Source organism: Eschrichtius robustus, chromosome 5, assembly GCF_028021215.1.
Source record: "Eschrichtius robustus isolate mEscRob2 chromosome 5, mEscRob2.pri, whole genome shotgun sequence".
NCBI classification, from domain to species: Eukaryota; Metazoa; Chordata; class Mammalia; order Artiodactyla; family Eschrichtiidae; genus Eschrichtius; species Eschrichtius robustus.
Genome location: NC_090828.1, coordinates 145,302,763 through 145,327,593, shown reverse-complemented (window position 1 = coordinate 145,327,593; position 24,831 = coordinate 145,302,763). Strand labels below are relative to the sequence as shown.

General features: G+C 49.4%; 1 protein-coding gene across 1 annotated transcript in view; it reads left to right on the top strand.

Moving 5' to 3' along the window:
• Positions 1-24,831, top strand: part of CFAP221 (cilia and flagella associated protein 221) — an 87,584-nt gene that overhangs the window by 56,495 nt on the left and 6,258 nt on the right. The window contains exons 14-22 of the mRNA XM_068544023.1: positions 2,185-2,283; positions 6,428-6,533; positions 7,672-7,805; positions 9,458-9,538; positions 10,315-10,422; positions 10,509-10,646; positions 15,506-15,664; positions 17,005-17,096; positions 23,282-23,374. Coding sequence (XP_068400124.1) covers positions 2,185-2,283; positions 6,428-6,533; positions 7,672-7,805; positions 9,458-9,538; positions 10,315-10,422; positions 10,509-10,646; positions 15,506-15,664; positions 17,005-17,096; positions 23,282-23,374 — 1,010 coding nt within the window. The remainder of the gene's footprint in view (positions 1-2,184; positions 2,284-6,427; positions 6,534-7,671; positions 7,806-9,457; positions 9,539-10,314; positions 10,423-10,508; positions 10,647-15,505; positions 15,665-17,004; positions 17,097-23,281; positions 23,375-24,831) is intronic.

Here is a 24,831-nt window from a genome sequence, read left to right as displayed (position 1 = left end):
GCAGGTCCTCGGGGTGGGTCCCTTGGTGGGTTCCTTGCCCCCTCCCCTCCCTTTGTAAGAAGACAGCAAGTCAGACGCCAGAGCTCTGGCCCCAGCTCCACCTCGGATTTGGGACCCGGGAAGAGCCCTCTGAGCCCTCGTGCCTCGTGCTCAAACGTGAAGTGGGGACAGCAGCCCCCCCCCCACCGGAGTTTCCTCTGTCATGTGATAGTTTCTGGTTAAAACCCCAATTTTTAATTTTTTTTACTTAAAAATTTTTTTTGAAGCATAGCTGATTTACAATGTGTTCATTTCTGCTGTACAGAAGTGATTCACTTATACATATATATACATTCTTTTTCATATTCTTTTCCATGATGGTTTATCACAGGATATTGAATATAGTTCCCTGTGTTCTACAGCAGGACCTTGTTGTTTATCCCAATTTTTAATTTTAACAACGAAGAAATGCTTCCCAGTCTCCCCACCTCCACCATTCTCAGCTTCCTCTTCTGGGTCTGCACGTCTGCACTGTTTTTACCTCTTTCTCCCCCCACCCCGTCGCATCTGGCCCCACAGTCGTGCTAGGCGCCCTTCCACGAGGCCACCCCCTGGTCCCCCTTCACGGCTCACCCTCAGCTCATCCCGCAGGTGAACCGTTTGTGTTCCACCCCTCCGCCCTCTCCTCCGCGGCCCACTGCCCGGGCCAACGCAGGATGGACTCACTTCCGATGACTTTGTCTTCACGTTGCTCCCCTGTTCAGTGCCCTGCAGCGCCCAAGGCTCTGGCCGGCGTCGCGACACCCCCAGACACTCTTTCCTTCCCAGTCATTACTGATCCACACACGCTTGTGCCCCCGGTGCGCGGGCTCCACGGGGGACCACGCGGTCTGGCCTCCTGCTTCTGCAGCATCCCAGTGCCCGACGCAGGGTTCTGATTTCTGTGTGACTTCATTCTTCCTCTCTAGACTGTACATTTCTTTCTTTCTTTTTTTTTCTTGATGTAATATTCACAGTTTTCTAAAAAGAAAACTCTTAACAAATGAGGGAAACAGAAGCTTTTGTAAACTCATAAATTGTTTTTTCAAAAAAATTGCAGTAAAAGTCATTCTAATTGGCGAAAAATTAGAAGTACTGTATATACAAACAAGTACAAACTCTTTTATTCAACATTGTGTTAGAGGTTCTGGACAGTACAGTATGATAAGAGAAAGATACAAGAAAAGTTATAAGTATTGGAGAGAAAGAAATAAAAAGATCATTGATTTTATATGATATAATTAACTATGATTGTAGAAAATCTAAAAGCATCTATTGCCAGATTAATTAAACCTACTGAATTTGTAAGAGAATTTGGCAATTGCATATAAAATCATTATACAAGAATATCTACTGTATTTTCATATACAAGAAATAAAACGTTAACATATAATTTAATAGACATGTAATTTATAATAGCAAGCAAGTACCTAAAAGCAAATCTAGCAATTACAAAACTTTACATTAAAACAATAACAAAGATCTAAATAAATTGAAAGATATTTATAGACGTTTCATAGAAGAGAATAAGCATTGTAAAGATGTTACCTTTTTCCAAATTGATCTACAGATTAAATGCAATCCCAATTAATATCTCAATAGGCTTTGTCATGGAATTTTATAACTCTTTAAGTACATATATATGTATATATACACAACATGAACATGAATATTATGTATATATACGTATATATATGAAAGAGCAAAGACTCAATAATTTTTTTAACTTAAAATGAATAAACCAGGGGAGAGGACTTTCTCTGAAGGAGACAAAGCTTTATGACCAAGTTAGATCATTAAGGCAGTGTGGTATTATTGGCATACGGATAGACAAAAGATAAATGAAACCAAATAGAAAGACAGAAACAGATCCACATATATATCGAGTCTTGATATATGATAGATGTGGCATTGTAAGTCACTTGAAAAATGAGATTAGATTGTACGTTTCTTGAAACCCAAATCTTGTCTTTCACTTTTGGTCCCCAACCCAAGAAGTGTTCCCTATAATGCTATGTACACCAAAAGTGCTTAATAAGTGCTCATTAGGTGGAAGAACAAATAATAACTTGGTTTGGGATCCAACTCTGAAACATTTTTATTAAATGCTTTTATGCCAGGAGTTAAAATTTAAATCTAACATGCGCCTATATTTTGTGTTCACAGAAAACCAGGGAATTTCATCCTAATTTTGATCCGCTCATAAATAACACTTGGGTCAACAGGTTCTGGGCGCAGAGACGGTTTCAGCAAGCAGCACACAAGGTAAGTCTCAGCATCAGGTTGAAAATTTAATTTCTTTAGTTATCAGCACAGGGAAATTGAATGGTGAGGTTTTTTTTTATAGCAGCTTTATTGAGATGCAATTCACATGCCTTAAAATTCACTCCTGTAAAGTGTACAGTTCAGTCGTTTTTAGTAGAGTACGGCCATCACCACTATCTGATTTTAGGGCGTTTTTTATCACTGCTTAAAGAAGCCTGGTCCCCAGCAGCAGTCGCTCTCCATCCCCCACCCCCTTCCCTGTTCACTTTCTGCCTCTGTGAATTTGCCTATTCTGGACGTTTCGTATACACGGAATCCTACAATACATGGCCTTTTGTAACTGACTTCTCTCACTTAACATGTTTTCAAGGTTCATCCACGGCGTAGCATGTTTCAGTACCTCATTCCTTTTTCAGGATGAATAGCATTCCATTGAACGGAGATACCACACTCTTTATCTAGTCATTGGTTGAAACATTTGGGCTGTTCTCAGCTTTTGGCTGTCATGGTGAGAACGTCGGTGCTACAGACATTTATGTGCAAGTCTGTGGACGTGTTTTCAGCTCTCTGGGGTGCGCACACCCAGGAGTAGCACTGCTGGGCCGTATGGAAGGGTGCTGGCTAGTGATTTCTCGAGAGGACAGCAGGGCATGGTGAGAACATCGGTGCTACAGACATTTATGTGCAAGTCTGTGGACGTGTTTTCAGCTCTCTGGGGCACGCACACCCAGGAGTAGCACTGCTGGGCCGTATGGAAGGGTGCTGGCTAGTGATTTCTAGAGAGGCCAGCGGGGCATGGTGAGAACATTGGTGCTACAGACATTTATGTGCAAGTCTGTGGACGTGTTTACAGCTCTCTGGGGCGCGCACACCCAGGAGTAGCACTGCTGGGCCGTATGGAAGGGTGCTGGCTAGTGATTTCTCGAGAGGACAGCAGGGCATGGTGAGAACATCGGTGCTACAGACATTTATGTGCAAGTCTGTGGACGTGTTTTCAGCTCTCTGGGGCACGCACACCCAGGAGTAGCACTGCTGGGCCGTATGGAAGGGTGCTGGCTAGTGATTTCTAGAGAGGCCAGCGGGGCATGGTGAGAACATTGGTGCTACAGACATTTATGTGCAAGTCTGTGGACGTGTTTACAGCTCTCTGGGGCGCGCACACCCAGGAGTAGCATTGCTGGGCCATATGGAAGGGTGCTGGCTAGTGATTTCTCGAGAGGACAGCGGGGAGCTCCTGTGCCCCTTAGCCTCCACGGCCCATAACGGGTGTGAGGCGGCCCGCTGGCCTGGCTCCGCCTCCCCTCCCCAGCTGCCCGCCCTCACCTTCTCCCAGCACACCAGCTCGTTCCCCGCGCCTCACTGCTCCCCTGAAATCCATCCCCTCTCCCTTCCCTCCGCCCACACGTGTCCTCAGGCCAGCTCAGCCTACCCCTCCTCCAACAAGCAGTCCCGTAAGCATCAGCGCTTGGCCGTCTTGCGGTGCCTCTCGCGTCTTATGCTGCCCGTCGACCTCTCGTCCCAGCCACTGGAGCGTGGCTGCCTGGGGGGCAGAACCCCTCCCGCCCCCGCCCAGCACGGAGACCAGTGGTGGAGACACGGACTCTGCAGACAGGCTGCTTGCCCTTCAGTCTTTTTTCTTTTTTTAAAATAAATTCTTTCATTTTTATTTTAGATAATCATTTTACTCTTTTTTTCCACTAGTAAATGTGTTTGATTTATTGATGGATTGATGGATTGATTTTTGGTCACGCCGTGCAGCATGTGGGATCTAGTTCCCCAACCAGGGATCAAACCTGTGCCCCCTGCAGTGGAAGCGCAGAGTCCTAACCACTGGACCGCCAGGGAAGTCTCTTGCCCTTCATTCTGGGTGCTACTTCTTTTTTTATGGTTTTTAAAAGTTTTTTATTCAAGTATAGCTGATTTACAATGTTGTGTGAATTTCTGGTGTACAGCAAAGTGATTCAGTTATACATATATATTCTTTTTTTATTCTTTTCCATATGGTGTATCACAGGGTATTGAATAGAGTTCCCTGTGCTCTGCAGTAGGACCTTGTTGTTTATCCATCCTATATATAGTAGTTTGCGTCTGCTAAACCCAAACTCCCGATCCACCCCTCCCCCACACCCCCTCCCCCTTGGCAACCACAAGTCTGTTCTCTATGGCTATCAGTCTGTTTCTGTTTTGTAGATAGGTTCCTTTGTGTCATATTTTAGATTCCACATATAAGTGATACCATGTGGTATTTGTCTTTCTCTGTCTGACTTACTTCACTTAGTATGAGACTCTCTAGGTCCATCCATGTTGCTGCAGATGGCATTATTTCATTCTCTCTGATGGCTGAGTCATATTCCATCGTATATATGGACCACATCTTCTTTATCCATTCCTCTGTTGGTGGACATTTAAGTTGTTTCCATGTCTTGGCTATTGTGAATATTGCTGCTATGAACATAGGGGTGCATGTATCTTTTCAAATTAGACTTTTGTCCGGATGTATGCCCAGGAGTGGGAATGCTGGATCATATTGCAGCTCTATTTGTAGTTCTTTGAGGAACCTCCGTACTATTCTCCATAGTGGCTGCACCAACTTACATTCCCATCTTGGTGCTACTTCTCATGAGGTTTCCAATCTTGGACAAGTTCCATGACCTCTGTGCCTTCATTTCCTCATCTGTCACCGAGGAGACCAGTAAGGCCTATCTCAGGGCTGTCATGAAGGTCAGGTGAGTCAACACATAGAAGACTCCAAGAGTTTACGTTACAGGTGATCTCTCAAGCAGTGCTTGCAGCCTAGGCTGATGCCTGTAAACCAGTGTCCCTGCTGGGGCTTTGTCTGGGTGGGCTGTGCGCGTGTGCAGGACAGAGGTGGCCACGAGACACTTGCTGCTCGTGGGACAGCCCCGGCCACTCTGGAGCCAGTCCTCCTGGGTCAGCAGCTGTGCGTCTGGCTCTGAGTGGAGGCTCCGTCTTTCCCGCACACTCCCCAGCAGATGCTGCCAGTTAGATGTGCCAACACGGCCCCAGCCCGACGGCCCCTGCCATCCCCCCGGCGCAGTCACAGCCCCGTCCTCTCTGCCTGGACCACCGCAGCCAGAAGAGGCCTCCCAGAGCTTGGACGTGATTGGACGTTGCCCCTGGGAAAACCTTCCAAAGGCCCCCCGTTGCAATTGGAATAAAAGGCGCGATTTTTGTCGCGGCGACAAGGCCATACTGGGTTTCACTCCGCCCTTTAAGCGTGTCTCCTCTGTTCCTGCATCAGGATCTTTGCACCTGCCGCTTCCTCTGCTCTGCACTCTTTCTAAGGCCAGCGTCTCCTCATCGTTGAAGTCTCAGATCAAACCTCACCTTCCAGAAAGGCCTTCCTCACGTCGCCCCTGCGGGAGTGGCCAGACCCCCGCCCGGCCCCTCAGTCATGCCCCCGTGTGTTTAGTCTTCCTCATTTTCTTCATGGTGTTCAGCTTGTGCACTCGCTTGTCTCCTGCCGTCCCACGCCACACGCACGCACGTAGAGGACGTCAGCTCTGTGCGGGCTGGACCCTTGTCCGCTCCCCACTGTGTCTGCGGTACCTGAACAGGACTGTGTACGGGGCGGCCACCTCATCGTATCGGAGAAGTGGCAGGTCCGTGGGCAGATATGGGAAGGAGTGGGAACCGTGAAAGGAGCGGCCGCAGCTCTGGGCGCAGGGAGCGCTCACCTCCAGCAGCGCCTGCTCTGGACGCAGAGCGTGGGGTGTGCAGCCAGCGCCGCCCAGCCCACTGCCCGACGTCTGTGGAATTGTCTGCTTAGTTTGTCCTTCAGCTCTGAAAATAACATGGCAGCAGTGTCACGACTCAGATGTACCGAGAAGAAAGACCGTAGAACTAGCCACTCTTTCCCCTCTGGAAATACGAGAAAACGGGGGCTCATAAACTGGGAGGGTCAAGGCCTGACGACAGCCGGGTCTCTGTTTGCATTCAGGCGGGTCCGCACTGCCCAGACCTCGATGCCCGTGGCCTTGTCCAGGGCGCTGTGACCCTCCCTGGGAATCCCACGTAGATCGGTGGCCTCAGCCCCTGGCTGTGGTTGAGGAAACTGAGCTAAACGGGATGCCAAAGTGAGCACCGATGAACAGTGTGAAATCGTTCTTCTTTCTAATTCCAGGTCATGATTCATCGCCGCTTGCTGAGCACGCTGAGTGCGATCCGTAACATGCACAGAGACGCCGTCGTGAAAAGGTCCACGCACGGAAGACAGTCCATGGCACAAGGTAGAGCCGGCTGCGAACAGCTGTACTTCCATCCACACGTGCCCTGAGCAGCAGGAAGTTCGCTGGGTACAAACACGTGGTTTCATAAATCACATATACTGGATGTAAAAAAAACTTCATTGAAGTATAGTTGATTTACAGTGTTGCATTAATTTCTGCTGTACATCACAGTGATTCAGTCAGTTATACACATATATTCATATTCTTTCCCATGATGGTTTATCACAGGATATTGAATGTAGTTCCCTGTGCTATACAGTAGGTCCTTGTTGTTTAGCCATCCTGTATATACTAGTTTGCATCTGCTAACCCCAAACTCCCAATCCTTTCCTCCCCCATCCCCCACCCCTTGGCAACCGCAAGTCTGTTCTCTGTGTCTGTGAGTCTGTTTCTGTTTTGTAGATAAGTTCATTTGTGTCATATTTCAGATTCCACATATAAGTGATACCATATGATATTTGTCTTTCTTTTTCTGACTTACTTCACTTAGTATGATCATCTCTAGGTCCATCCATGTTGCTACAAATTGCATTCTTTCATTCTTTTTTATGGCCGAGTAATATTCCATTGTATATATGTACCACATCTTCTTTATCCATTCTCCTGTCGATGGACATTTAGGTTGCTTCCATGTCTTGGCTATTGTGAATATTGCTGCTATGAACATAGGACATTTTATTACATTTTAATTATCCTTTTTCCTCCTGTATTATTTTATCTCTGATGCTGACGTTTCTAATAAAGAAACTCTTAAAAAACATTGTAAAATTTACCTGTGAGTTACATATGGACACCTGTAAAATGTCTTTACATGCTTCTTTAATTTGATCTTTTTCTTTGCTGACAAGGGCAAAGAATATTCATCAGAGAGACTTTCACTACGAATTATAGTTTTTTGGAAGTAAAAACAAAATTTTTTAAAAATTGGTGAAGGGGTTGAGGTAAAGAACAAAAGAGAAACTAAAAACGAGACTACACACATACATACATACGCATACACATTCTTTCTGAAACGGCGTGTGCCGAGGACCCAGTAACTGGTGCGTGGCAAACGCACACACGCACACAACCAAAGACGGTGGTTTCGCACAAATACCTTACGATTCTCCCAAAGCGCTGTTTTGTTTTTCACCCGCAGACAAGAATTCCTCCAGACACCTTCGGGCGCGGGTCAGTCAGGACGGTTACTGCAGCTGCTTCTCTGTGTCACCCCAGCAAGTGCTGCCCTTCGCCTTCCCGGCCTACAGCGCCCCCCAGGGCTCCAACGAGCTGGTGGGTGTGCAGGGCTGCGGTGGCCCAGGCGCCATCAGGGTCGCAGGCAGGTGCCGAGGGGAGCCCCGCCCTGTGTCTGCCCCTGCGCTGCCTCCTGAGGGGCTCCCAAGGCAGACCTGCGTCCAGGTTATTGTGGTGAACGGGAAACCGAGTGGCCCCCGCTGCTCCCTGCCTGGCCCCCGGGATGCCCGTGCTCGGGCCCTGCCCAGCCTGGAGGCCGCCGAGCCCTGCCACACGGCCGGGGAATGGGGCCTGAGGGCTGTGGCAGACGGAGGGCCAAGAGGGCCTGGCCTGGCCCGGAGAGGCAGGCCCAGCCCAGCCGAGCCCTCCGGGTGCGTGGGATCTGCGGGGGCCGGGGACGGGCGGCCACAGCCTCTAACAGGCCAACCTCGGGCCCACAGGTCCATCCCTCTCTCCCTCTCGGCGGCAAGAAGTGTGACAGTTAGCCAAATGGTGCAGTGTCATGATTCAGATCGTGGCTAGACCACGAGTCAGGCAGTTTCTTAAGCGCTCCAGTTCTGTCAATTCATTTAACCTTCGACAAGTCTACGTGGTAGGTTTATCCTCTTACAGCTGAGAAGGAGCCTGGGACACAAGGTCACAGAGCCAGTGATGAAATGTTGCCCGCGTTCCCCAAGTTCACGTAGTTAGCAATAAAAAGTGTGTTTTAATGGACAGTGAAAGGGCACAAGCAAAACGGTGTTTTGGTTTCAAAGAACGAACTTGCCATTCGCATCCTGTAAAATGTGTTAAGCCTTGCAGGTTAATCTACTCAAGAATTACAGGGCTGACTTTAGAAGTTCCATGTGTTTTCCGCACTAGAAAATCAAATGACTTGAAAGATGAGAGTGTTTAGTTCCTAGGAAATGATAAACCTGAGATTTTCAAGCACTAAGAATTATCTGATACTCAATAATTACTGGGTGGAAAGAGTGATGGGGATGGAAAGAGGTTATCCCTGTGCTGTGGAGCCCGGCTTTTTTCTTTTTTTTTTCTAATAATTCAAAGCTTATCATTTCACTTGGTACTTGAGTTAGTGCTGCAGGAACTTCTGTGCTGCTCAGGGTTGATGAAAAACACAATGCTCAGCATTCCTGTCCGTAGAGAATTCTGTAATTCATTCCGGAAGTACTGTATTTCACCTCTTCTAAGATCATGTTTTAAAATATACAGCACCTTTGAGATTGGGAAATGTCTTATAATTGGTGGCACATTCGCACTGCATCGTATCAGTCTAACGACGGTGTCTCAGCTCGGTGAGACGTAGTATTTACTGAGGGCCTGTCACAGGTGGGGCGCTGTTGCAGGCTCTGGGTGATGCAGCAGATCCGCGTGCAGGACGTCTGTGAGGTGGTGCTTCGGGATTAGCATCCGTGGAAGGGAAGCAGCCGCAGTGGGCAGAGGAGAAGTTAGGCTGCATCCGTTGACAGAGGCCTCAGATGCCGTCCTGAGAATCACATCCTAAGAGACAAGGGGGGCGGGGGCCCACGCTGCCTCCAAGCCACTCGTGGGAAGCAGCAGCTGTGGTCACGGGAAGGGTCACTTAGAGGGAGGGGCTCTTCGTGTAACGTGCAAAACGTAGAGAAACAGAAGCATAGCTGCTCTCGCTCTGTGATGATCACGTGTCACTTTTTGGAATTTTCACATTTTAGGCTCCTGATGGCCTTGGACCTGTTCCAATTAAACCTTCAGAAATTCAAATCAAGCAGACCTATTCCTTCTTCAATCTGCAGGTTAGACCTGTCATGTGGTTTTGTTAATTGGGTTTCTTATGAAGTGAACAGAATATTCTTGAATTTGAATTGTGCTATTTTTATTAGTTTTGTTCTATGACGGATTGTACCGCGTAGCCTACTGTGTGTATTTCTCTGCTGTTATTTTATGCGATGGGCGAGGTGTAGCAGATTCTCTTTTCCTAATGTGGCTTATGGAAACCAGGATCTTTATTCTGTGGGTATACCATATAGTGTGCATATCTGAAGCTGTCTGAACTACATATGTTAGAAACTTGAAGAAAAGACACAAGTGAACAAAAGTGAGTCAGCCTTTGTGTATGACCACTTCTGTTTTTGAAAATATGCATGCTTTATTTCTTTTTTCTTTTCTTTCTTTTCTTTTTTTTAATTGAAGTGTAGTCGAATCCCAATATCTTGTTAGTTTCAGGCATGCAGCACAGTGATTCAGTTATACACACACACGTATGTACATTCTTTTTCAGATCCTTTTCCCTTTTAGGTTATTATAAAATATTGAGTATAATTCCCCGTGCTGTCCAGTAGGTCCTTGTAAAATATGCATGTTTTAAACTGACAAACCAGTGTTCAGTGTATTGCAGCGTTAAGCCCTAAGACAGGGGGGAGGAACTGTGAACACCACTGTGTGCTGGGACGCGGAACAGGGCCCGCGCTGACACAGCTGCTGGTTAAGCGCGGCGCTCGTTTTCCTTCTGCCCCCAGGCGGCGGGGAAGTGCCTCCCGAGGGCTTCGAGCGCCTGCCTTCTCTCCCCCAGGTTCCTCAGCTGTACCAGATCAAGAGGTACCAGCCGGTCTCTGTGCAGATGTCCTCCACCAGCTACTGGCCTCAGAAGCTTGCCCGGGCCCTGAAGCCAGGAGCTGAGGTAACGGGTCCCCACCCTCGGGCACCGCCCCACCTTCCCGCCGCCCTGGCGCGTGGACTAACGCACTGTCCTTGGTCCTGGCCCAGGACGAAGCCACCGCTGTCACAGCCCTGCCCAAGCAGGACTCCTCGGCACCCCAGCTCCCCGGCGAGACCTCCGTCCTGAGCATAAGACTCCCTGAGGCCTTGGCCCGGGCTCCGGAGTACGACCCGCTTTATATCTTTGTAAGTGACATCAGCAGAAGTCATTGTTCCCTGTCCCTTCATCCAGCAGTTACTTCATAACAAATAGAAAACAATCTTATTTTTGGTTACCAAAGGGGAAAGGGGGGAGGGGTAAACTAGGGGTGTGGGATTAGCAGACACACACTACTGCACGTAAAAAGGATAAGCAGCAAGGACTGAGTGTGTAGCACAGGGAAATGTACTCACGATCTTGTAATAACCTATAGGGGAAAAGAATCTGGAAAAAAAATATATATATATAACTGAATCACTTTGCTGTACACCTGAAACTGACACAATATTGTACATCAACTATACTTCAGTTTTTTTTAAAAAAACTGAGAAAAAGAAGACAGGGGCTTCCCTGGTGGCGCCGTGGTTGAGAATCTGCCTGCCAATGCAGGGGACACGGGTTCGAGCCCTGGTCTGGGAAGATCCCACATGCCGCAGAGCAACTAGGCCCGTGAGCCACAACTACTGAGCCTGCGCGTCTGGAGTCTGTGCTCTGCAACAAGAGAGGCCGCGATAGTGAGAGGCCCGCGCACCGCGATGATGAGTGGCCCCCGCTTGCCGCAACTGTAGAAAGCCCTCGCACAGAAACGAAGACCCAACACAGCCAAAAATAAATAAATAAATTAATTAATTAATTAAAATATTAAAAAAAAAAAAAGACAGAAGCACTAATTGGGAATATTTTTCTCTCTTTGGAATTTCAAGGGTTAAACCACATCTCACCTTTGAAATTGCTGGCCAGCCTTTATCATTTGGAGAATATCAATGTTTTTGTCTTTTAACAACTCCAGCATTTATTTTTTTATGACAATAGCTTTATGATCTTTTCTAATTATCTATAATATGCACATGTGTATTTTTGTGTTTCTTTTAAGTATAGTTGCTGTGCAATATTATGTAAATTACAGGTGTACAATACAGTGATTCACAATTTTTAAAGGTAGTATATATGTATATATATTTTAAGAAGAAAATACAACAGAAAAAAAGTAAAGTCACCCCAGCCCCGTCCCGCAGCGCTTAGTTGATTCTTTATCCCATCTTCGGGCACCGTGTCCCTGCCACACTGACGCCTGAGTCCCTGTCTTCTACCAAATTGAGTCCAGTCTCCCAACGATGTGGGGTCCAGCCGGTTCTTCCCCCTCCCCTGCGTGTGTCCTCCTGTCACCTGCCCTCGGGCATCCCCCTTCCCCCTTCTACTTCTAGGCACCCAAGCCCTAAGTGACTGAAGGCCAGACAGGAAATCTGAGGAGGTCCTATGTAAGAACAGAATCGTCGGTGAAATGCCGCAGTAGTTGCCCTAGTTACGGTCTGTTTTGTAAGGACACGCGCACACACACGTACACACACACACGCAGGATGAGGAAGGTCCTCAGACACTACCTGAGAGAGTCTCCTCTGGGAGAATCTGCACGTGAGCCTCTGAATCTCTGACAGGGCAGAGATGCTGGTGGTCACGCCCACGGGCAGAGCTGGGACAGACGCCTGCCCGTCTCCTGGCTGGCTGCCTCGGGGCTCCTCCTCTGAGCTCTGCTGCTCTCCCCCAGGGAGCTGTGAGGCTTGTGTGGCGTGCTCTGGTAGTCTCATTGGGGGCGGGGGGGGGGCTGTCCCTCAGAGACATAGCGTCAGGGCTGGGATGGCCTCACGGGACATCTAACTCAGTGATTTCAGACTTCACTTAGCACCAGCACCCTACCACCAGCTGAAATTTTACATAGAAGGGCAATATGTAAAAGGGGGTCCCGGCTGCTGGGCTGGCAGTGGGTAAGGGGCTTTCCTGAGGAGGGTATCCCTGCAAAACCCCGGGGTCCTCACAGTCTCCCCCAGACCCACCCTCTACCACCCCTCACCACCCTGCAAGTGAGAAAGCTGGTCTAGAGACCGGTTTTGCAGATGTAACATACATCAACATTTACCAAATTACATACTTTTCACATGGGCAGTTTATTGCATATCACTTATACATCAGTATGGCTATAAAAGAAAGAATTCGGAAAGCCTAAGAAAAGAAACAAAAATAAAAGGCAAGCAATGCTGGTCGCAACGAGTAGAGCATTGCAGTGGAGCCTTCGGGTGACATCTGTGCGCTGTCTGCAGGAGATGGGGTAGAGGGCTCTGGGGAGGAGACCCTGGGGCAGGGTGGCCTGCACGCACCGACGGTGCAGCTGAGGCCATGGAAGCGCTGGAGGGTTTTATAGAGGCGCATTACGAAAGCAAAACGCAAGGCCCTTATAAACTCCAGGGGGGAGAGTCAACTAACAATCGATGTATGTTCCCAATAGGAAGCCAAACTGAAATCTGGCATGATTTTTAAGACTTGATGGAAAATTGAAAAATAGAATCCATCTGGCCTTGACACTAGAACTTCCCTCTGTCACTGACCCAGAGGTCGTGATAGTGAACCTTCACCAAAAAGCTATAATCCAGGCCTCTGCTTGGCCTGGCAGAGGGACATACTTACACAGTTAAGACAAAATAAATGCTGTTTACTAGTTTCCAGCTTTCAGAGACAACTTATGAACGAAGCATACAGGTCTTGGTGTGGTTCCAGAACGCAGATGTTGACGATCTCAATAATACAAAAGTAAAATTGTGGAAGAGAGGAAGAAAGGAACAAGAAAGCATGGGAGTGGGAATGCCTTCATTTCACCTGAGGGGGAGTTGAAATACTCAACCAAAGATGATGAAACAGGAAATAGGTGGATCAGTGCATCATTTCAAGTCGCAGCAAAACTAGCAATAACCGTGTGATTTTCAAAGTCCGGAAGGAGCCTTTGTGTACATGAGCAAGAGCCTTACCTCACCTGGCAATGCGTCAGCAGGTGCTGTGAGGCCAGGAGTCCAGAGACGGAAGAAGCGGCACGATGTTTAGGGTTAGTGACCATCCCAGGCACAAACCCAGACCCGAGCCTGGGGCAGGAGGCGCCCGCATGAGTCCCCTGGCTTTGCACCACGAGTCCTTCCAGCCCGGGTGAGCCGCTCCCATGTGCACGCAGTGGCCTGAGGGAAATTAAAATTAAAGTAGTCACCGGCTGACCACTCAGACCTCCTGCTCTGGTAGCGATGGCCACCCTGGGGGAGGTGAGGTGTGACAACTATTAGAGACGGTGGCGTGGCCATTTCCAGAAAGATTTCACCCACTGCACTTGACCCAAGGCAGGTCCAGAGAGTTGCCCACACGGCGGGTGACCCCCCCCCCCCCCCCCCCGGTGCTGTGCACCTTTGCCCCCGGCCCCGGCCCCATGGGACTGCCAGCCCCTCCCCCATCGGTGACTCCACCTCTTGGTCACACTGTGACCAGGCCCAGCTGGGGTCTCTGTCATCCTGCCCCGAATCCCTGAGGCTTCCCTTCCCACGGGCTGTCCTGATTGTCCTTTGTCACCACAGGGGTGACTCCTGGTGACGGAGGTCAGCAGCCTCCAGATTCGGGTCCTCGCCCTATTTCTGGGGAAGTAATTGTGCCGAGAGCACCTGGGCGGCTCAGGCTGGGTGCTTGCCCTGTCTCCTGTCCTTTGCTCCTCCTTCCGGCACGTCCTCGCACGCTGGGGGATTTAAGGGGCCCTGCACGGCAGCAGGACGCGTCCCCCACTTGCCCACCCACACCCGCCTTCCTCTGCATCCTCAGCCTCCCCGGCTTTGTCTCGCCAGGCCCCACCTTTCCCCTTGTTCCCTCCCAGCCCCCCAGCCCCGACCTGGGTCAGGGTGGGGACCCAATGTCTGCCTTCACCTCTGTCCGTGTCCCCATCCCGTGTGGCACGGGAGGAGAGCTGCTGTGCACACACAGATACTCCACTCCTGACTCCCTCGGGGGTCATCGCCTCCCTGCCGGCCTGCTGCCTTTACATCCATGAGTTCGTGCAAGAGCTTTTCTGCAGCCCTGGCTGCAAATCAGCCTCCCTGCGTGACCGGAGCACAGGCGGCCCAGCGTTCGTGGCCGGGACGCCTTCATCACACCCACGATAGCCGGGCCCTCCTCTGGGTGCTGTCACGTCGCCTTCAAGTTGTTGGGGACATTTGTTTCTTGGCGGTGAGACTGGGTTCCCGTCAGTCGTGTGGAGTTCGGTGGGTTTTTTAAAAAATATTTTTTAAAATTATTCAAACAAAAAGAACAGAATCTCAACTTAGTGGTTCCTAAACATCTGCAATTAAACAACCCCAAGGGAGCTAAAAGCTATGTTGTTTGGGACGAGAGCCGGGTTTTTGTTGGACAGGCCCCAGAAGGAGCATTAAAAGGCTCCACATTTTCGTATATTTTGATATAATTGCTCTGTGCCTCCGTTAGTTCTGCTGGAAAATTAGTAAAAAACAGGAACTCCCTTAAAGCCAGATACTTCATCCAAATGGAGCCTTCCTGAATTAAAAACATCACCAAAACAGTGTTAAACGCTGATGTTTCCTGATATATCACATGCCACCCTCTCCTTTGTCTTCTCTTTAAAGTTACTTTTTAGAAGCTATTCTTTTGTTTCCAAAACCAGAAGCTCATTGCTTTTTAAAACCAGTTTCCTTATTTAATAAATCCCCCTAATTGATCAAATTTAGAAACAAATACTTTAAGCTGTTTAAGCTGCAATTTCATTTGTACTCGTTTCCATGGGAGCTCAGTGAATCCGCGTGGTAGGTAATGAAGCGCTTCAACCAGAAAAGTGACATTTGTGAATGGCCGTGACCACTGCCCATGTGAAGCCACCTCTGCTCTCCTGCTTCTCTTTCCCAGACGGGCTGACAGAGGTGGGGTCAGAGCGCGCGGGCCGGGGGCGCCGAAGGGAGCCTTAGCTGACGCCTGTCCTGTGGCGGAGGAGGAAACCGGTCCACAAAAGAGACCCCGTGTTCCGTCTCTCCCGCAGAACCCCAGCCCAGGGTTATTTGCCGTGAAGCACCCGCTGACCTACGCGGAAACCTCGATCGATTACCATCTGTGCACCCACCCCAAGTACAAGTTCACCAAGGAGTCCCACTGCAGCTCCAGCGTCCTCCTCACTCAGAAGCAGTTTCTCCATCACACGGTAAAGCCATCCCGGCTCAGCGGCAGAGCTGGCCCTGGGCTGCGGGGACGGGCAGGGGACAAGGAGGGAGGGTCACCGCTGGGACCGAGGAATAGAGGCTTTGCCGCCACGGCTGCAGGACAAGGACGGTAAGCGTGGCGCTGTGCACCCTGTCATGCCCCAGCCCTGAAGGGGGGCAAGTGGGGACTCAGCGTCACCCCCGTCCGCCCGTACCCAGCTCCCGGCTTCACGGTGCCCCCTTTTCAACATTCTTACTCTCTTTTTCCCTTGAAGGTCATGCCTAATATTCATCTTATCCCCACTGCAACCGTGGAAAAACAGTCACGTGGCGGCCATAACCCCGTGGCCTGACCATCCCCCCTTTGTTTGGTCCCCAACAAGGACAGAAAGGTCCTAATGGACAAGGTGGCGATGCGACAAACGCACAGTGAGGAAGAGGCTCCCGAGAGCTCCTTCTCCCCCAGAATAACCAGCCTGACCTCAGCCTCCAGGCACCTCCCACTCGGGCTGGAACCCTAACTTAGGTCGCGTCTCAGCCCCGCCCCGCCAGTGCCGCCTCACACCTCTTCCCGCAAAACCTTCCTGCCTCCGGGTTCTGGGACTCAAGCGCCGATCCCTGTGGGCCGTGCTCCCTCCCTCTCCCCCAGCCCTGCATCCAGCCGCCCCTGGATCCTCCCTGGCTCCCACCGGTCGGCCTCACACACCATGTGACCCCCTGTCCCGCACCCCAGGGCCCAGCAGCGCGCCGTCACCCTCCGGAGAAGCCTTCCTTCCACACAAATCCGATCCGGTCGTTTTCCGGTTTGGAAACCCTCCGTGGTCCCTGCTGCCCCTGGGAGCAGCTCCAGGCTCATTAGCTTGGCCCACGAGGCCCTTCACGGCCAGCCTGCCTCTCCAGCCTCATTTCCTGTCACCCGCCCTGCACTCGGTGCTCTCCTGACCGCACCCTCCTCGCATTTTCCACGCATTTGCGCGCGCTTACCCCTGCCTGGAAAGCCCTCTGATGAACTGGCCCGTCCTCTGAATGTTGCGTTAGCATCACATGCACAGTAGTCAGAACGGATGGAAAGGCCAGACCTGTCCTCCACCAGCAGGACCGTTGCTCCTGTGCCTCATAAGTCAGGGGCGGGAGCCTCTCCGTCCTCCCTGCCTTAATGCCTGTTGCAGCAGTTGCAGCAGTTGCTGGAGCAGTTGTCTTTTTTAGCCTCAGAAAAGTTCTACTAAACTTAATGACATGATACATTTTAGAGCTCAACTTGGATTGAAAAATACTGAGTTTAATGAAGTGGAAGTCCTTCCTAAACTTTACACGTGGTCCCCCTGTGCCGGCTCTGTTACAGGATGTCATTCCTGGAGTGATGAGCTGGAAGAGGTTCCAGTGCCTGGTCCTCTCGACCCTGCCCGAAACCTCTCAGACAGAGATGGCGCAGAGGTGAGCCCAGCTCCCCGTCGCCTCGCAGAGGCGTGTGTGCCCCGCAGAGCGCAGAGGCTGCAACCCCAAAAGTTACCTGCCAGTAGTATGTCAGAGCATACTTGTAGTGCATCGTGAGGGAAGTCTGCTAGCCAGAGGAATATGATGGTGTGTATAAAGTCATATCTTGACTTTATCTTAATTGAGATATACTTTATTTTTTTAACCTTTACTGAAATATAGTTGATTTACAATGTTATGTTAGTTTCGGATGTACAGCAAAGTGACTCAGTTATATGTGTGTGTGTATATATATATGTATATATATACATATATTCTTTTTTACATTCTCTTCTGTTATAGGCTATTACAATATATCGAATATAGTTCCCTGTGCTATGCAGTAGGTCCTTGTTGTTTACTTTATATAAATTAGTGGGGTGTATCTGTTGATCCCAAACTCCTGATTCATCCCCACCCACCTCCTCCACCCCCTTTCCCCCCTGGTAACCACAAGTTTGCTTTCTATGTCTGTGAGTCTAATTCTGTTTTGTAAATAAGTTCATTAGTATCATTTTTTTAGATTCCACATATAAGTGATATCATATGACATTTGTCTTTTTCTTTCTGACTTACTTCACTTAGTATGATAGTCTCTAGGTCCATCCATGTTGCTGCAAATGGCACTATTTTGTTCTTTTTTATGGCTGCCATTGTATATATGTACCGCATCTTTTTTTTTTTAACATCTTTATTGAGTATAACTGCTTTACAATGGTGTGTTAGTTTCTGCTTTATAACAAAGTGAATCAGTTATACATATACATATATCCCCACATGTCTTCCCTCTTGCGTCTCCCTCCCACCCTCCCTATCCCACCCCTCTAGGTGGTCACAAAGCACCGAGCTGATCTCCCTGTGCTATGCAGCTGCTTCCCACTAGCTATCTATTTTACATTTGGTAGTGTGTATATGTCCACGCCACTCTCTCACTTTGTCCCAGCTTACCCTTCCCCCTCCCCATGTCCTCAAGTCCATTCTCTACGTCTGCATCTTTATTCCTGTCCTGCCCCTAGGTTCTTCAGAACCTTTTTTTTTTTTTTTAGATTCTATATATATGTGTTAGCATACAGTATTTGTTTTTCTTTTTCTGACTTACTTCACTCTGTATTACAGACTCTAGGTCCATCCACCTCACTACAAATGACCCAATTTCGTTTCATTTTACGGCTGAGTAATATTCCACTGTATATATGTGCCACATCTTCTTTATCCATTCCTCTGTCGATGGACATTTAGGTTGCTTCCACGTCGTGGCTGTTGTAGATAGTGTTGCTATGAACATAGGGATACAAGAGTTTTACTCAGATACACGCCCAGGAGTGGGATTGCTGGATCATATGGTAGCTCTTGAGATATACTTGAAAAAAGTCAACGTCACAGGTGGCTAGTTGGCCATACTTCAATAAAAGCAGACAACCAATCCATGTAATTCAGCCGAAATAGTCGTGGTCCATTTTTAACATTTCAGAGTTGCCAAGATTAGCCGTCCACACCCTCCATATCCACTCCCAAAGCATCCATCTCTCTCCATGCCCCAGCCTGGCCGTTCACCGGGCGGCCCCGCAGCTGTCAGCACAGAGACGGAGCAGGCAGATGAGAGTACCGTTAGACCAAAGAAGGAGGAAATTTAGAGCGAGCACATTTTTGCTAATTTGCTCATTTAACACCTCTTCAGAGCCCGAAGACCTCAAACAAGTAGACGGATGCCTTTTCTTTAAGACGCGGCCTGGTCAGTGACCTGCTCCTGAGCCTGGAGTTTGCTTCTTTGGTCCACTGTCCTTATAAACGCAGTGAAATGAGTCGCTGGTGAGCAAACGTGACAAGTGTCCCAACACGATGATCATCAGCAGTGACCTTTTGTTCAAATCCTTCGATCCAGGGTGAGGCCCACCCCAAGGGGCAGAGCCCTGCCACGGCCCAGGAGTGGTCAGCTCTGCCAGAGCACTGCCACCAACCAGGGTCAGCAGGGACTTACACCCTCGGCTGCCACCAGCGTGTCCCGGCTCCCCCGCGTCACCAGAAGGCCCCGCGGCCTCCCGGAGCTGTGTGACCCCGGCCACGCTCCGCGGCCACTCTCTGGGCCCAGTCCTCTCGTGCAGAACACAAGCCGAGCGGACTTGCTGGGAAGACCCCGCTCAGCCGTGACATTTTCGTTTTAGCAGAGGTAGGAAGGCGCACCCCGAAGTGCACCTACCCCGTATGTACTACCCGTCACCTGCCCCTCCCCAGGGATTGGAGGCAGTCGTTGAAATCCAGTTTGTGACCCTGGAACACTTACCTTTACTTCTTCCCGCACTGCCAGCCAAAAAGCTCCTCCTGAATGAAGCAGAATCGAGGCTGGTCCACATGCTGTTCCCTTTGGGTTATTTCCTCAGTGCTTCTCAGCTGCCCCCCTTTACCTGGAGATTAACATGAGACCAAGATGTGGCCCATGGTAGGGGCTCGAAAATATAGTTCCTTTTCTGTGAGTTCATGTTACTGAACCAAACTTGGGTCCACTCGCCTGTGCACAGCAAAGCCAATCTACGGACACCGGCTTGTGGTGGAGGCAAGCGCAGCCTTTGTTGCAGGTGCCAAGCAAAGAGTCAGGGACAGTTACAGCTCAGGAAGCCCCAACTCCCCGATGGCTTCCAGGGAAGCATTTTTAAAGGCCAGGTGATGGAGGGGTGTCGCAGGGTGTGTGATCAGCTCGTGCACAATTCTCTGATTGGTTGGTGGTGAGGTTACAGGGTGGTGTCTCATCGTCAGTCCTCAGGTCTGGGGGCTACGTGCTCGTGGTCATCAAGTAGTTAACGTCTTCCGTTTGACAGGGGTTTTGGCATCCGTAAGACAACTGAGAAATGTGCGTCAGACACTGTTATCTGGGTACCCCTCAGAGAGGAGCAAGGGCAGAGGACATGGGGAGGGGTCTGTACCTCCCCACCAGCCGGACAGAGACGGTCACACACCCTGCAGCCCTCACCCCAAAGTGTGCCTTTAAAAACGCCTGCCTGAAAGCCACTGGGCAGTTCTGGGGTTTTGGGGCACAAGCCACCTCGTCTCCTTGCTGGCCCTGCACCTTCCTCTGCTCCAGACGCCGACGTTTCGGGTTGCTTGGCCTTGCTGTGCGTCAGGCACACGAAATTGTGTTTGGTAACATTAGCATATTTCTAAAATCTGAAATCTCCAGAATCGAGGGCTGGATGGAACAGTGACCTTGTAGGGAGAAGGAACGCTTTGGCGTCTGAGAGACCTGCCTCGTAACCCACTAGCCCTGTCACCCACTCTGTGTCCCTGGGCCACCATTACCTATTACTGAAGCCCGTTGAGCAATCATTTCCTCGTCTGTGAAACAGGGACGGTGAAGGGGTCCTCACGGACCACATGAGTTGTAAGGACTCAAGTGGTGCATCTAGCACCATCCTTAGTAACCCTTCCCACTTCTGCCCTCCCCCACCCACTAAACCTTGTGGTAACTCTGCTGCCACCATACGGCGATGACCCGCCACCACCTGGACACACGGCCTCGTTTTGCTGTGGGGTGAGGGCACTTCTGAATGGACCGCGGTCATCAGTAGACCAAACACAGCTGGGTGTGGGTACCATCCAGAGACTGAATACGCAAATCGAGCAACGGTGGGCAGTGGACACGCCGGGGTCCACCAGCTGTCGGCAAGCACCAGTCTCAGGAATTAAGAAAAAAAATCCTGTTTTTTTTTTCCAAAGCAATGTTCTTGGAAAAATCTCCCGAGGCTCTTCTTTCAAAAGGCACTCAGAATGCAGTCACCTTGGGCTTGAACTAGCCATGAATTAAACAAGAAAACTCCCCAACTAGGACTTGTTACCTCCAGCTTCTGTGCCCAAGTGCTCTGTTGGCCAATTTGTTTCAAAATAAACCATAACTGCACCACAGATTATAAAATCAAGAGAGGATTCTTTATTTCTTTATCATGGATTTCTATGATGTAAGACCGTAGATAATGTTTTTATTTTTAAAAGAGTTACAGAATTATAATAGTATTCCTTTTGAAACTTCCTACACATCTGCTAATGATACTTCAACTTTGCAGTCATTTTTCTTGAATAGATTACCTATTTCTTAGCTGCTATTTCCCCTGTATTTCTGCCCCTGAGAGTTTTTGTTAAACCATGCAGTATCCTTAGTTAATGTTTATTCACTCCAAGTCATTTTTGCATTCGTAATGATCAAAACAGCTCACTTGGGTTCTTTGCTCGTTAATAAATTCAGAGAGAATTTACTGAGTCTCTGTGACTTCCATGAAATCTGAGTAAGCAGCGACAAAGAAGTCATCTAATCCAGTGGTGCCCAGACTTTGGGGTTTTACAGACAACTGAAATTTCCAGAAGAATCTTAGGAACTGACTTAGAGTTGTTGGCGTTTTACTTTTCCAAGAAAGGCATGAAACAAAACAAAGCAAAACAAAACACCCAACCTCCATCCACTGCCACCACCCTTTCAATTCCAGAGGAACATATTAACACATGGAAAAGTAAGCAGGACATGGTCTCAGAATTTTAAAATTAGGTAAGTTTGGTCTCATGAAAAACCCTTGGTTGTTGCCATTCTGTCTTCCAGACCACGCTGGCCCCTGGGGAGTGGTCCAGGCTTCCACCGTCTCCCACCCTCCTCTCGGCTACACGCGCTCTGAGGTCTCAGTGGGATTGTCCGTTAGAACCTGCATTCTCTGTCACCAAGTCAGTAAATAGGACTGATCTCTGGGTGGTGGAGGCCAGGTCCCTTTTCAGTGAGGAATGGTATTAGAGACCAAAATCTGGGTTCCTGGTGCACACATCGTTACTGGGGGTGGAGCGAGGGGCTCGTCTCTTGGCCTCCTCAGCAGACAAGCCAGAGTGTGTACGTGGGGAAATGCATACATATATATGCACACACATACACATGTATGTACACATTCATACAAAAGTACACGACCACCTACATCTACATACGTATGCACATGTCCATGTGCACGTAAGCACACATATACACACCTACACCCATCTCAGGCATCATGAACCCACGCCAGTGCTTGTAATCCAAGTCCACATTCATGGCGTTGCTGCTTGCTTCTCCCCGTTCCGTAGTTGTCTGTCTCTTCTTTCCCCGTGAGAACCCCGGTCTCCTAACACACTCACCCCCTCAGCTTTACAGAACGTCAAAAATAGTTTCAGAATGGCTTCACCTATAACCACTTTAATAGACAAGCATTTTTGCTTATTCAACAAGGAGAAGAAGCTTATCTCCACGACGTATCTGCACACACCAAGGAGGCTTCAGTTAACCTCCTGGTTTTCCATTCCTGCCGCCTGCCTTACCCTCTGCCTGCAGCCTTTCTAGAGCCTGCGAGGAGGTCAGCTTCCTGCCATGGGTCACTCTTCACTCTCTTCTATGAGACAACACTCCTCTCAGCTTCTAGAAACTTATTCCAGAAAATTATTTTAAAAGTTTATCCATTTGTGACTCTTTTCCTATTCTCTTTGCTGTTGTGGGTTCAGTTTTTATTCCTCTAATATCATTTGAGAGGCATGTTAAGAAGGAGTTGAGACCAAAAAAAGGGGAAATTTTTTTAAAAGGTGAGTGTTTGCTCCACCAACTTGAAACAGAAGTCTGCCGCCGACTTTAAAAACAACAAAATGTTTTTTCTCCCCATCTCAATTCTTTTAATGTCCTCAACACCCAGTAATTTGTATATGAAGCTGTAAAATCATGATACCAAACAATATATAAGGGGGTGGGGAGGGGATTGAAACTGAATAAACAGCTAAGGAAGAGTATAAACATGGGAAAAAATATTAAGAACAAAAAGCGAACTAACTGCCCCACGCCAGCCCGACCCCCAGGAAATAGTGTAAGTTTAGACACCACAAGTTTGACAGTTCTGTTTCTAAACTCTGGGAAATGTCTTTTTTTAAAACTGAAGTATAGTTGATTTACAGTAACACTGGGAAGTGTCTTCTTTGGCCCCGTTCTCTTGGGTTTGACTGGTACCTATCGCAGCCCCGCCTTTACCTCTAGGGAGACATGAGTGGGTTTGCAGGAACGAAGGAGGGCAGAACGGTAGCGTAAAACACCAGTGGTGGAAAGAAAAGTGCTTTAGGAAATTGTGTAAAGACCCCGAGACTAGTAATGTGTGATTTTTCCACAGCTGTGATTCCTTCAATTTAGCCATGCTTCCTATAGACGTCCCTGCCGTTCTTGACGCCTTACCAGAAGAAGACAGAATGGAGACCATCGAACGGTACTCTTTTACTTTTGGTATCTTGTGTTGTCTATTTTCCAGAAATAGTCCCGGTGCTATGAGAGATTTCCAAGGAGCACACAGTGCCCGAGCTTGCACCCCAGCCGAGACACGGCTAACACCCAGCCATGCCCCCAACTAGATAGGATGCTGGATTCGTGGTGGAGAACAGTCTAAGGTCTCAACGCTGGCTGGTCTTTCCGTGCTGCAGGCGCTCAGGGGAGGGGCGAGCGCAGGGGGTGCTGAGTGGGCTTCCAAGGCTGCAGAGTCGCGTGGGCTTGGGTTAGTGCTCGAAGGGTGGGTGGGATTTGGAGGGGCATAAAGAAATATAGCGCCCCCAGGTAAATAAAAAATTTAAAAAAGAAAAAAACAAAAAGAAAGGAAATTTTAAAAGAAAGAGTGAAAACAAACAAAAAAAAAAAGGAAAAAAATAAAAGAACTATCAGCCCCAAACTAGGCTGCTTAAACTTGATTTTACTGCCGAGCACCCAGCATCCCGTGGGAACGCGTCCTTGACGCGCCTGTGGCTGTACCCACGTGACCAGTTTTCCCTGTGGATAATCAGTGAGTGAAGTCCTGAATATCCGAGGCGTGTGTCGGTTTTTGTGAGACCTGCCCACACACAAGTGTGATACTTGAGCGCCTGAAGCTTGGAACCCAGGTGTGGACGGGGAGGTGGAGTGTCCGCCACTCAAAGCCCAGAGCACGAGGGCGTTTCCTGAGGACGCTGCGGCCGGGCGGGCGGGGGTGACACACGGTTCCTTGAGGTTCAGCGTTGGGAGCAGCCGGGGAGACGCTCTGCAGACCCCTCCCCCATTCAGCACCGATGCGCGGACCCCTGGGGCTCAGTTTCCCCATCTCTGAAATGGGAATAGTAGTACCTGCTTCCCGGGGGTTGTCACCCAGGACGATGAGGAGGAGGGGGGGGTGGCCGACATCTACTGAGCACTAAACGGGCGTCAGGCCAAAGCCTCCCTCACCCACAACGAGGTCGTGTTATTTTCCACTCTCGGGGGATGAGGAAGGCGCTAACGGGAAGGCGCTCTCTGCACAGCGCCAGCATCACGCGGGACTGGCCCAGAGCAGCTGCTCCGCGAAGCTCACGGGGTCGGAACGACTCTGTGCGGTTTCCACGGTGTTTAAACCCAACAGAAAACTGCTCTGCCCGCCTCTGTTTACGTACCGCTGTCAGGAGAGTGTTCCTCTTGCTAACTCTAAATTTGGAAGCCTCCGTTGATCTCGGGAGCATTTCTCTGAGTGTAGCAGAGACGGGCTCTCTCAAAAAAACTGTCCCCTCTTCCCCATGTGGAAACCGGAGGCTCATGGTCCCAGCCTCCCCTGCAGTTACGTCATCCATGTCGCTCGGCCTCTGCCAAAGGGACAGGAGCAGACGTGAGATCTTCTCCCGAGGGCAGGACCAGGATGGGGTGGGCTCCTGCACCCTCCCTCTCGCTGCT